This window comes from Medicago sativa, chromosome 4 (genome assembly GCF_051527215.1).
Source record: "Medicago sativa cultivar Bolivia chromosome 4, Bolivia_mono, whole genome shotgun sequence".
NCBI classification, from domain to species: Eukaryota; Viridiplantae; Streptophyta; class Magnoliopsida; order Fabales; family Fabaceae; genus Medicago; species Medicago sativa.
In genome coordinates, this window is record NC_140752.1 from 91,987,496 (window position 1) to 92,001,150 (window position 13,655).

Here is a 13,655-nt window from a genome sequence, read left to right on the forward strand (position 1 = left end):
GATAGATAGATTCTTTTTTATGTTCGTGCCGAAGCTAGGCATTAATTTTGAGAAACATACGGACAATTAGTTGAAGGTAATGTTAGATTGAACTAAAATGAGAGCCTTGCTTACCGAGTTCCCAACCATGAATAGACTCGGCATTGGCGAAGTTCCAAGCTGCAACAGCAGAACCAGGCTTCAAAGATCTTCCAGCAAGAGCATTTAACCCAAATATAACATTAACCCTGAAATATACCTACCATTAACTAATGCATTCATCATTGATATTGTTCCAAATCAGCATTAGAAAATTTGGAAGATGATAGTAGTCTGATTCAGTTTGGTTTTTATAACATTGAAAGATGTCAACGCAAGTTGAGCTACTATTTTTGGATATATCAAATCCTCTACTGCTTTGCACACAGTCTGTTGGAGTAGAATATTGTATGGTGTATCTGAGTTCATTATTTTTACCTTTTACAGGCATATGAATATTTAAATAATTCCAAAAAAGCTATGTTAATTTTATATATTTGATTATAAGAAAACTTACTTATTAAATACAATGTGGTTTTACTCATTTTAATTTTAGACTCTAAACAAATTCTCCATAGTAGAAATTGAAGTACTTTGTGTAATGTTTACTGTCATTGTTGAATGAATTTAATGTTTTTATATGTTTCTCTATCATTATAGTTTTCATTGTTTTTCTCACAATTATTTAATAGTAATGCTCCGTTTCTTTTTTCATGTTCTAAGACATACTGAGAGGAAACAGGACCGAGGATACATACATTACATACTGAGAATTCACAAAATAACATAACTATTAAATAATCATACTAATACACAACTCTACCTACAGTTTCCTTTGCACAGTGTGCATAAGTTTTGATCTTCTTTGTTCCATAGATAGAAGGTAGTTGACAGGACCCGTTCTCCCATGAGTTGGTGCCAAAGAAGAGCACTGTAAGAAAGAAATCACAACTCTATTGATGTCATAAAATAGCATTATGATTTATGAATTTACTTTAAATAGGACCTTTAACTAAGTGGCAGGCTAGTGATGAAGCAAAATGATAGCACAAAATAATCTCATATATCAGCTCACAAAGAATGACACAGAGACGCAGAACCGAATCAGTCCATAATTAATTCTGATGCTCATTCTTTAACCATGAAATTCAATTTTTAGTTCCTATATAGTCTGGATTTGGCATGAAAGTAGTTGTATCCAATAAACCATAGTTTCCTCCTATCTAAGTCTGTCTGCAGTATGTTTCGGTGCCGTAAGTAGCTGACATGCCAAGTTGATCCAAATACCTGCATGCGATTTGATTATATCGATAAAACACTTTTAAGGAAGTCCTACTGATATATTGTTAAATCATGCGGAGTTACACTAACCAGAAGCTGTTGACAAATGCATCAGATACAAGATGATGGCCACTATGGTGAGCACCTCCAGCCTCAAAAATTTTATTTGGTGACAAATGGTTATCACTTTGAAGTGAACTTATGCTTTGTGAATTGTGATAGAGATGATGAGAGCCTTAAGATAACCATTTTTCAATTTTCAATCTAATTGTGCCAGTAGCAGACCAGATACTACTTTGACATTTTTAACCAATGAAACATTCATTTACCAAGTTCCCAACCATGAATAGTGTAGTTCTTACTAACAGTATAACGTATTAAAGACTCGGCATTGACCTAATTCCAAGCTCCAACAATAGAACTATGATTCAAAGATCTTCCGGCAAGAGCATTTCATTCGAATATAACATTAACCCTGAAATATACCTACCATTAATGCTAAGCTTGTTAAAACCAGCTGTGTAATCAACAAGATAAATCTGTTTAGTCTTAAATCGTGCAAGGCACACACACGTAATCAACAATCAGCTTATCATGATTTTTTTTTTTTTTTTGTCAAAAGCAAAAATAATAGTTGAAAAATTGATGTATGTGGACTAAATTTTTAACCACAACGATTGACCTTTCAACTACGGCTTTTGCTTATATTTCATTCTAGAGGGAGTAAATGTTTTATTCAGAGTGGATTAGTATAAGAGCCGTGTTAGGATCAAGAAGGGGGTCATTTAATTAGTTAATTTGTTACAAATTTTCTACTTAGGAATGCAATGAAGTTCCATATTTGTTCCTTCCTGCAGTTCAAGTTAAAATTTGGAAAGATTGAATGCCTTTCCAAACACCAATTGTATAATCTTCAAGATACTTTGAGCATTTACTGTTGAGTACCTTTTCTTTTTTAAAATCTGTCAGTTTTGTTCTTCAAGGATTTAAATAATACTCTTGTGTGATGCAAGTACAATACCCTTCAAATTGTAGAACTCGGCGATTATTCATTAGAAAAAGGTCTGAGTATGACAAAGTGATGTCTTCGTAAGCTGGTTATACCGCTGAAAATGAGTATATAAACATAGTACTATCTAAAGAAAAAACAGGAACATTCATTCATAGTTCAACATTTGTGCGTGATTTCTGGTTATTACTCTTTGAGCAAATTAGAAATGACTAATCCCCCGAAGGTGATTTGTTTATCATCAACTGCATCCTAATTTACAACTATTCATCTCCAGAAAAACAATTTGCTTTAGGAACAAAAATAAACGAAAATTAATAGGCCAGGAGCGTACGAGTTTATTTATTTTTTGGTGATTGGGAGCGTATGATTTTATTCATCATGTGATTTGTATCATCATCTTTTGCCCTCATCATTTTATTCATATATTCGTCACGGGCACCTTTTACATTTGTTTTTGTCAAATATAGTCTAGTAGTTATACCTCACACATTTCACGGAGAAGTAGAGAGTATGTGATTGAACCTGATTCCTACGTAATATTGTCCTTGAAGCTATTACATGATTACTACCTTTACCACTAATTACGTAGATCGATATTAAAGTAAATTTCAAGCAACAATAATAATTAATTTAACATAGAGCTCATCACAAACCAAAGTTTTTTTTCATTTCAATTGTAAATCAAGAACAAAATTATCACATAATGAGAGGCAGCATCTAAGCAATTATCACCAAAGGACAAGCATAACTCCCCCTATCCAGAATCTTCAGAAATCTACGAGGAGGGTTGTGTACATGACCATAAAAATCAGGCTTTCACACAGCAGTTGAAGTAGCTGAGGAAACTCTTCCTTGTCTGCCATGAAAAAAAAATATTACTAAGCAAAATAAAAAGTATGCCAAAGATTTCGTGCCATACGTAATGCACTCATATTTAGTTTAGTATATTACTACTTCAGATTTACGGGACTACAAATGTACCTAAGATCAATCTATTTTGCAGATCTAGAATGAATCTGATATGCATCAAATTAGTATTTTAATGGGTTTAACCACATAAAGGAGCATATCCCCAATGACACATGACCAACAGTTTTTATAATGGATTGCCCTCTTATCTATGAAAAGAATGTAATTGCTCAAACATCCATTGCATGTGCATCAACTAGAATTATGTGTTGCCTAGTATCTATCTACATGATAAATAACAATTTACAGCCATATCATTTTACATCTCTTTCAAACCAGTGAATCTGGGTCCCACTAATATATATCCATTCATTTTTCATATATATAATTAAGCTTGCCTTCTTATATTTTTTGGCTGGAAAAATATGTGGATAAGTTTCCTCGACATTATTCTTCAATGTAATCACCATATTCCTAAGTTTATTCCATTTTATATTTTTTGTCCAAAGTCTTAATGTTCTGTTATATTAGTAACATGCCTAAAAGAATATAGTAATGTCTAAAATCTTTAATCCATTATAATAAAGCTTGAGAAGAATAATCTTACAGTTGGAGAGTGTGTTTGATGATATCGAGGGGTGTGTTGTTGTTGGTCACTGCTGCTGACAGTGTTAGCACTGCTGGAAGTTGAATCCATATTGAACTCTTCATCATTGCCAAGACTTGCTCTTGAAATATTTGTTTTGTTCTGTTTCCTTGTTTCTCTTATTTTTGAGAAATCAAGTGAGTAATCAGGTACTTGCCCCTTCTGATCCCAATCCCCAAACTGTGGTACTGATAACCAACCTCCATTTTTCTATATATTTTAACAACATTCATCGTAATATAATATTAGCCTTATAATGGGATCATTTTCTATATCACTTATAATAATGTTCTGTACACCAAAAAAAATAAAATAAGAATATGCATGAGTATAAACGAGTTTTACACAAACTTCTAATTAAGATCTACTATTTTGTTGCATAAAGTCACGGTTTTTTTGAAGGGAATAAACTCACACACACCAAATGTAGAACTAGTCAGCTAGATAATAGAACATTTGAACTCACGACCCGGTGTATAATGTACTTATGAGCGCATAATCTCATCTGTATTAGTGTATTTTGAATTTTATTTTATTTTATGAAGCGCAAAATATTGAATTTTTATTAAGAAATTATATTCATGCAAATGCTTCGTAACAACTCATTCTCATTCTTTATTTTTTTCTATCTAATGTATTTGTCCCAAAAGAATATGGAAAAGAAGTTTCTCCCAAAGTTGTTAAAAAAATATTGTATAAATATAATTATTACTTTCGTAGTGTTATTTGAACATCCAAAAGGTAACAACTATTTGACAATCAATATAAAAAAAAATGCAAGTGTCAAACCATTTATAAATAATGATGTGACTATAAAAGAGAGGTAAGTAATTAAAAAATGAACCAATGGTATATAAACTATAGAGTATAAATATACGATGTTGGACAACCAAAAATTGTTAAGATAACATTTCTCCTTTCGTTAATAATTGCCATCCATCTTAGTTTTTTTGTTTTGGAAGAGGTGTCATCTGTCTAGTTTATGCACCAACATTCTTTAAACTCAAATATTTTTTATATAAAAAAATATTTACTATAAATTCCTACTGTTTAAATAAAAAGGCCCATTTAGAATCATTTCCAGAAATCTTACAAGTACGAAAAAGAAATCATTATTTTCATATAATACCAAAAAAATAGAATAGGATTTATAATAAGGAAAATGCTACTTCTCAAGAAAAATAGCTTCAAGAATTTTTCAAGACACAGTTGGCAAATTTTAATTGGTTGATTTATTTGTCCACTTCATTTTTTTCAGCCACACCTCCTTGAATTGTGGCAAATAGTGCATTGTGATTGGCTACTCTTTATTCTTGAAGAATTCTTGATGTTATTTTTCCAGAGATATAGCATTGCTCTTATAATAATGAATTATGATAATTAGACAAAAAGATATCCTAGTGATGAATCATGAATTTGACTATTTCATTGGTTGGTTAGTGAAAGGAGTGTATGGTTGGTTGGTTACTTGTACGACTGCAACACCGTTATCATCGTTATTCAAAGGAAAGCATCTAACTGTAGAAGGAATCTTCAACTAAACAAAACAACAAAAATTAAATAACAAAAAAATTTGGCGTGGAAAAATATTCTGTATTGCGTCACTAGCACCAACACCAGGTGAATTTCAAAGATCCAAAACCAAAACAAAATGATTAATAAATCTAAGTCGGCAAAATAAGAATAAGAATAACCGAATTTGTGTATGTGACCATTTAATTTAACAGATTAATAATACAACGATCACTATGTGGATGCATGGCTAATTATAATTCCAAAAAGTGAATAGTAATATCAAATAACAGTGGATTTCATTGAAAGGGTTTGTTAATCAATAATTGTGTTTAACACAAATTAAGTTTTGAAAATTTAAAGGAACAAAAAAAAAAAAAAAAGACTGTTTCATATGTGATTTTGCAAGGTGAAATAGAACAAAAGCATGTGATTACAAGAGAGAGGGGGAAGTAACTAACCTCTTTGCGAGCATCCATGAGTGTGTATTGAGATCTAAATTAGGATGAGAAAGGGTTTAGAATTAATAGAGTGAGTGAAAGAAAGAAAGAAGGTAAAAGCACAGGAAGAGAGGTCCCCGATTGTGTGATGCAGTAGCTGTTATTGAAAACTACTGTACAATGCCTATTTGATATGTTCAATTTAATCCATTGGTCACCTTGTCATGTGATATATATGCAGCACAAACTGTGTGTCCCTTTTTTAATTAGAAAAATGTTGGAGAGTCTAGTAGTGCCGATAGGTTAAACATTTTAGACCACTAAAAAACTTTGACATCAAATCTTTAAATTATGGTTTTGATAATATTTGTCACATCTTTAAATTATGGTTTTGATAATATTTGTTGGGGAGTTCGAAGAGATTTTGACACCACATCTTTAGTTTAAACCTAAGGCATCATTCAAATATATGGTTCTCCTCTCTTATATATCAAATATTTTCTCAATTTATAGTCGATATGGAACTTAACTACTCACATGAATTGCAACAGAAAATAATATAATTTGATCTTGCCAAAAGTGTAACCCATGGGTGAGATGATAATATATGTCTTACGTATAGAGGGTATCCGATTCACACACAAAAAGTATTTATTTTTAAAACAATTTTTAATACAATAATTTTATATTTTGTAGAGATTGTTACCACATCCGAGAAGTTTGAAACTCTTTTATCCGCATCCGAGAAGTTTGAAACTTTCTTGCAAAAGAGGAGCATTGGAGAAAATTCTTTAGATTTAGTATCTATAATTCGTTACATCAAAATATGTCGTCAAATGACATTGATGTCTCTGCCTTTAAATGTATTTTTTCAGTTGATGTCGTTGTTGAAACTTGTGGAAGGAGAAACTCCATCTTATTTTTTTCAGGGTAAAACTATTATTGGTAGTGGTCTTCTTGACTGTTCCAATAATATGGTTCATCTTATTGTTCGAGAGGCATCTCGTAGTACTTCACTATACGCTCTCAACATCATAACTAAGTTTCATATTGTTTGGCATTGTCCTCTACTTCTCACAATAAATTGAATGTCAATGGCACTCATAATACAACTACTCGCTCTTTGGCTTGTGTTGGTTTAATCTAACATTCATTCAACAACTTTATCAAAGGATTACATTCTAATATCAGAACATCTAGTGCTATTTATGTTGGGTTACAAGGTCTTTACTTGAGTCACAAGCTCTCGAGAGATTCAAGTGTTAATTCTCTTCTTGTGGAATGTGATTCTCATATTATTATTCAGGGCAACTCTTCAACTTCTTACTCGATATTTTTTGTCTTATCCATCTTCTAGATTCAAAAGTCTCGTCGAATCATATTTAGATAGGCTAACTTTTGTATTAGTTTCCTTGCCAGTTTGGGTTAATGTGGTTCCTTCTTTTGAACAATTCTCCGGTCTTCTTGTTCTTCTTTTACTCCTAAGTTTCACTTAGATGTAATGGGGGATAGTGTCTTTAGATTAAATCCTTGCTTTTTTTCCAATTTTAATCTCATAAAAAAAACGTGAAATTTCAATTTAAGATCTGAATTTTTTTATGCGGTACTATCACTTTTAAAATACACTTAGGCTCTGTTTGGTAAAAATAGCGGATAGCTGATAAGCTAGCTGATAAGCTAGCTGATAGCTTTTAGCTGATAAGCTAGCTGATAGCTTTTAGCTGATGACTGATGACTGATAGCTGATAAGCTAATTGAAGTGTTTGGTAAAAATAGCGGTTCAACTAGCTGTTAGATGTAAAATGACATAAAATGACATTTTTATTCATACTATAATTCATTATTATTATTATTATTCTTATTATTATTATTATTATTATTATATGTATATGTATTATTAAATATTTACCAACAATGCATAGTTACATAATATTATCTTCAGTAATTTTATTATACTGAATTGTTATAGTTACGTAATAAGACTTTTTTTGAAGGAAGTTACGTAATAAGACTTAACAACGAAAGTAATATTCAGCTTTAAAAAAAAATGAAAATAACATTCTTATAGGAAAAAAAAAATCGAAACGTACTCTATAAAAAAAACTATGAAGGCATTTTCTCAAAAGAAAAAAAAGACGGAAGCGCAACTGATAATTATTTCATAACTATTTTAGTTTGAGTTAAAAGGATAAAAGTGGACTTTAAATAAAAACATAAGGGTAAAACTGGAATTAAAAGTGAGACGCTATAAGCTCAAACGCTACTTGAAGTAGCTTCTGAAAAAGAGAAAGGCTAAGAACAACCTCTCTAACACTCTCTCATATGTACTCTCTCAATAATTGGTCCATGTCATCATGTTTTAAAAACCTATTACCTAGGAACCGGCTATACTGGTTTTCTATGGGATACCTTTTTTTTTTCCCTTTCTTTCTTTTACTTTAAAACAAACAAAAAAAGACACATACATGCCCTTCGTCCTCACTCACCACCTAGAATCAAACACAATCTCATGGGAAACCCTTTTATTTTGTTACTTTTATAATTAACTGTTGCATCTTCACAAAGAAAAATCTGGGTTGTTTGATTTTCCTCTAAAAATTTGTTCTTTTTAAACGTTTTGTCTCTGTCTAGATCTCTCTCCATAGTTATCTCATTTGCAGTAACAAGATACTCAACCAAACAAAATATGGTTGAATCTAATTTCTTCAATCCAGTCTCCATATTTTGAAATCCCAATACTGTAACCGTTTTTTTTTGGACAAAATTTGTGTGCTCCAACCGCCTCTGCCATCGGTTCTTCACTTCTCAGGATGCCATTAGTTCTTCACTTCTTGAATTTGATGATGCATACAGCCTGTAGCAAGGCAGCTATTGTTGCCACACAAGAAAAAAGCATCATTCATTTTTTGTTTTATTTTACAGAAGAAATAGAGACTTTATTTTACTCAAATTGGAAAAAAAAGGAAACCGGTTGCCTGCTACAAATTTTTTAATAGGAGCCACGTGGACCAATGACTGCTCAAGTGTCTAAAAGAGTCTGTCCAAACGACTGTCGCTAGCATAGCTCTCTGAAAAATAGCTTATAAGCTCATGGAAATTCGTGAAATAAGCTATAAGCTCGTTGTAAAAAATGTTACCAAACAGAACTTTGTCAAACGAGCTTATAAGCTATAAGCTATAAGCTATAAGGTAGTTATGTGGCCTTACCAAACAGTGCCTTAAGAAAGTGGAATAAGTGAATTTTTTTTTTTTTATGGATGTGGTGGTACTAGTATAAAACTCACTTCTTGGAATTATTAATAATTGAGGCCTTTTATTAGTATGATTTAATTTACGAATGTCACCCCTCATGTCATTGACACGCTATGCTTACCAATCAGATCACGCGAATTGGACACTTTCATTTATTATATTTTAGCAAATCAAATTCAACGAAGGAGGAGTGGGACAGTATCCCTCCATCGGACCATCACCATCCCTTCAGAGGAGCTTTCTTCTTGTATTTGTTCTTTTGGACGTTGTTGAGCAGTGTGTAACGTTGGATTTGGCGTGCTTTCTGGCTTTACTTGCATAACTATCATTTTTAATTCATTTCTATTCTCTTCGTTGTCACATGGTTAGAATATACAAGATTTTTTTCTTTTGTTAAACGTCCAATATTAAGGAAAATGTAGATTTTGATCGGGAGGTAAATCAATATTGACTAATCAATCAATCAAGATTTACATTTCATTTGGATTTTTCGGGACAATTTCTTTTTAATGAAATTACAGGTTGAGTTCACACCTCCTATAACAAGATCTAATATAGGATCTCTCTCCATCAAGCCGAATCAGGGTCTAATATTGGGAGTTCAGGTGGGCGCAGAAACAACAACAAATTAATGCTTCACAACCACAAAAAAGTAAAACGTCATATCTCTACTTAAAACCATATTTGAGCCATTTTGTGATCTGAGGCTTAACTCCTCACACTCAACAATTAAATATTTATGGATTTTTTTTTGAAAGAAAAAAAAAATCTTATGGATTTCTTTCAAAAAAAAAAATATCTTATGGATTTTAAAATTTACGTTTTGTAGTTTTAGTAAAAAAAAATTACATCAGAAGGTTAATCTCTCGACCTGTTTAGTTAAGGGAAGGGCCTTAAGTATCTTAGCTCTTAATATTCTTCCTGTTTTGTGTTCAACTTTATGGATTGTAGTATTACTACTGTTGTGAAAGTGAAAGTGTCATTGATCCTTAACAATAATAATTGTAGAAACTTGTTTGTGTACGGAGAGGAATTTTGGTGTGAATATTATAGTATAATAATTACTCAATGAATTTCATTCAAAATAACTTTGGACTAATTGATTAATAGTAGGACCCCAATTAATTTTGGAAATAGAACTGATGTGTGACCAAAATAACTTAAATGACTATTCTATTACAAATTTCAAACTTAAAGGACCTCTGGTATAATTTAGGCCCTGTTTCGATTGAGCTTATTTTAAGCTTATGAAAAAAAGTGTTACTTTTCCCACCCTACTGTCTTCTCACGCGCCCTGCAAAATTCCAAAAATACCCCTGTTAATGCTTTCCGGATTTTAAAATCCGGACAAAAACGATATGACAAGGGTCTGCTCTTTTCTTCAATATGACGCCTTTTCTCTTCCAATTTCTTCCTCATCTTCTTCCTCAAATCAAACACCCCTGTTTGCCATTCTCTAACAAAGGCTTTGTAAGATCTTCCAAATTGTTGCTACTCTTTAGTGTTGCTGTACCAGGGGAACTTACTGGTGGTACTAAAGAATCTGATGGTTTACTAGTTGGTGCTTGAGTAGATTCAACACTCTTAGGTTTTTGTTGTTTGTTAGCTGGACCATAACTTGGGGTGCTTGCACTATCTTCCGACCTAGCTTTTGCTCCACTAGAAGATTGATTATTGGTATTAATCGAAGTGGAAGTCTCATTCCTATTTTCTTGGTTAATCCATATGAAGGAATTTGTCGATTTCAATTTTCAATGGATGGATTCGGATTACATAATCCGGATGTTTTTACACATTCCGGATTATATAATCCGAAATATGTAAATCACCCCGTAGAAAGTCAACAAATAGGGTGAAAAATGATGTTTCCGGATTACATAATCCGAAATGCGTTAAACAATTCAGATTTTATAATCCGGAATGTGATTATATGGAGGATTTCTCTAGTATGACCAATACTTTTTTCCAGAAACAAGCTTTGAATTGCATAAAAAATGGTTGGAATATTTTGTTGGGAAGAATAAATCATTGGAACCTGGTGTTGGGGTACTTATTTCTCTAAATAACAATGTTCAAAGTATGAAGCTGACATATCCATAACTCTTGTGATGAATGAGAAAAGTAAAGTTTCAATACTCACTTCAAAGCATCAGAATCATGAGTCATGAATTGTAAAGATTTCAAATTCCATCCCTCAAAAAAAAAAAAAAAGATTTCAAATTCCAAATTAACTTGCCTCATCAAAAACTTAAAAAATATCAATGCTTGGTTGGTGAATTGTGCACACAACAGTTCTCCCTTGTCTACTGTGTTTCTCACAGTTCGCATCACAATAGTAGCGGCTCTAGCATCAAGGCCTGATGTTGGTTCATCATGAAGATGATTGAAGGGTTAGCAACCAATTCCACAGCAATAGAAAGCTTAAAATCAAAAAAATTCTGGAAAAACACCATTCCGGATTATAAAATCCGGAAAACTCCGAGGGTAATTTTGGAAAAAAATAGGGGCGCGAGGAAAGACATAAGGTGGGAAAAGTAATACTCTATGAAAAAAGCTTATGCAAATAAATAAATTTTTATCCTAATACATAAGTTTTCACTATCGAAAATTGTACCTTTATAAACTATTTTTTCATAAACTACCTTAACAAACTTATAAATAATACATAATGCATACTTATTTGCATAAGATGTTTTGCATAAACTCTAAAATAAGCTAATCCAAACAGGGCCTTAGTCTTTTTCTTAAGTCTCTACACTAAAATCTGAAAATTTGCATTATTGTATTAAAGAAAAATCTTATTAGTCCACACCTATATAATTCAATGATGTGCTTAAACATGTAGTGATTACCTTTCATACTTTTTTTTGTTGTTGAGAACTTCCAGCATAGCTTATGAATCTAATTAATTCATTTCTCATGACATAATTAGAAAGAAGCGGGAGTAAGAAACTAGAAGCGTCATTCACATGGTAGTGTGAATTGCTATTATGTATTTTTGGTTACAGTTGCTATTATATATTGAAGCAAGATAATTTTCAAATCTTCCAAGTATTGGCCTAAATTGGTAAAATGTATGAAAACTAAAGAACAAAAAAACTCTACCATAAATAAATTGTTTCATACAAATACAAAGATAGCCATCTCCTCCAATAACAGCATCACAATTTTGATTAAAATGACCCCAAAAGAAGGAAAAAAATATTTTGATCAAAGTTCTGCTTTAGAATCCTTATCAGAATCTGTAGTGTCTTTCACCTTCTCTTTTGTCTTATGGATTGTTTCTCCAACAAATTCAGCTGCTGATTTAGCAGTTCCTTCAACTGATTCTTTGCTTTTGTCAAAACTCTTCTCAACTGCTTCTTTCACTCCTTCATGTTCTCCTTTTCCCCTGAAACTGAAAAATAGATACACAACATTACCTACCTACATTAATATTCATATATATACATTAAATTGGATTTTTGCTATGAAATTATAGTTTAAATTTGTTATAAAATTATAGTTTAAATTTGATACACCGTCAACAAATCATATATATATGTCTGACTTTAGACATGGTTAATTGTCTTTGATAATAATTTGACGATTATGACTGAATATTTTTCAAGGATTTAATGCATAGACGCTACTATCATTGTAAATTCATAAAAATGATTGGTTTTAATCGTAACTACTTTTAAATCGTACATTGTTGTAATTTGTTGACACCATATCAACATTAAACTATTTTCAATTGCAGAAATCAATATAAAATTCTATAAAGTGTAGAGATCAAATTAGATGATCCTATAATTTCAAGATTGTATTGCTGATTCAATCCTAAAAATGAAATAGACTTTTGTGAAACTACAAACTTACTCCAAATTTGGTGGTGAAAGCTGCATCTGAAGATCATGGATGACAGTTTTGATTTTCTCCCAAGAGCTTTCATGGGATTTTTTAAGCAGAGAAACGGTGTCAGTTAGTAATTTGGAAAGGCGTGGTTTTTCTGGAGAATCTTTGGCCACATTTTGGCCACCTTCATCAGCAGCAGGGGTTACATGCTGGAATTGGAGAATGATCAAGATGCTAAAAAGAAGAAAAAGTAGGATGGTTCTGCTAATCAATTTATTTTCCATGCTAATGCTAATTAAAAACTAATTGTTCAAGGTTAGAGATATGAGAAACGTATGCTAAGGTATATGGCTGGTTTGGTAGTTGTCAGTTTGCACAACCTCTCCCCTTTTAACACGTTCTACGTGGTGGGACTTCCATCTTGCATGTCGGCGATCCATATATTTGAATATTTCAAACACTAAGCTAAAATTATTTGTCCCAAAATATAGAGAAATTATTTATTTATTTTTTACCTTTTCTGCATGATTTAAAATGTTATAACTTCCAATGTTCTTAAAATTAGAAGGGTATCGTGTTCTTAAAATTGTATTTGTTGTGATAATTATGGTGAAGATGTTTGACACCATATTGTATTTATGGTGAAAATGTTTGACACCATATTGTATTGATGATGTTATGTTTTTTTTTTTGGTAGTGGCCTGGATTTGAACCCCGAATCTTGCATATATTATGCATTGTCCTTACC

At 31.9% G+C, this 13,655-nt stretch overlaps 2 protein-coding genes and 1 pseudogene across 2 annotated transcripts; all 3 read right to left on the reverse strand.

Annotated features, from left to right (window-relative positions):
* Positions 1–82: 82 nt before the first annotated feature.
* LOC146933778 (heparanase-like protein 3) lies at positions 83–2,352 on the reverse strand (annotated as a pseudogene).
* Positions 2,353–2,907: 555 nt separating this feature from the next.
* On the reverse strand, positions 2,908–6,092 carry LOC146933779 (sorbin/SH3 domain protein). The gene is made up of 3 exons (XM_085705560.1): positions 5,840–6,092; positions 3,828–4,076; positions 2,908–3,167 (listed from the first exon to the last, which is right to left on the reverse strand). Exons 1-3 carry the CDS (start codon positions 5,855–5,857, stop codon positions 3,120–3,122), a joined length of 315 nt encoding a protein of 104 aa, XP_085561686.1. The 5' UTR covers positions 5,858–6,092; the 3' UTR covers positions 2,908–3,119.
* Positions 6,093–12,015: 5,923 nt separating this feature from the next.
* On the reverse strand, positions 12,016–13,273 carry LOC146933780 (uncharacterized). The gene is made up of 2 exons (XM_085705561.1): positions 12,932–13,273; positions 12,016–12,467 (listed from the first exon to the last, which is right to left on the reverse strand). Exons 1-2 carry the CDS (start codon positions 13,189–13,191, stop codon positions 12,281–12,283), a joined length of 447 nt encoding a protein of 148 aa, XP_085561687.1. The 5' UTR covers positions 13,192–13,273; the 3' UTR covers positions 12,016–12,280.
* Positions 13,274–13,655: the final 382 nt, after the last annotated feature.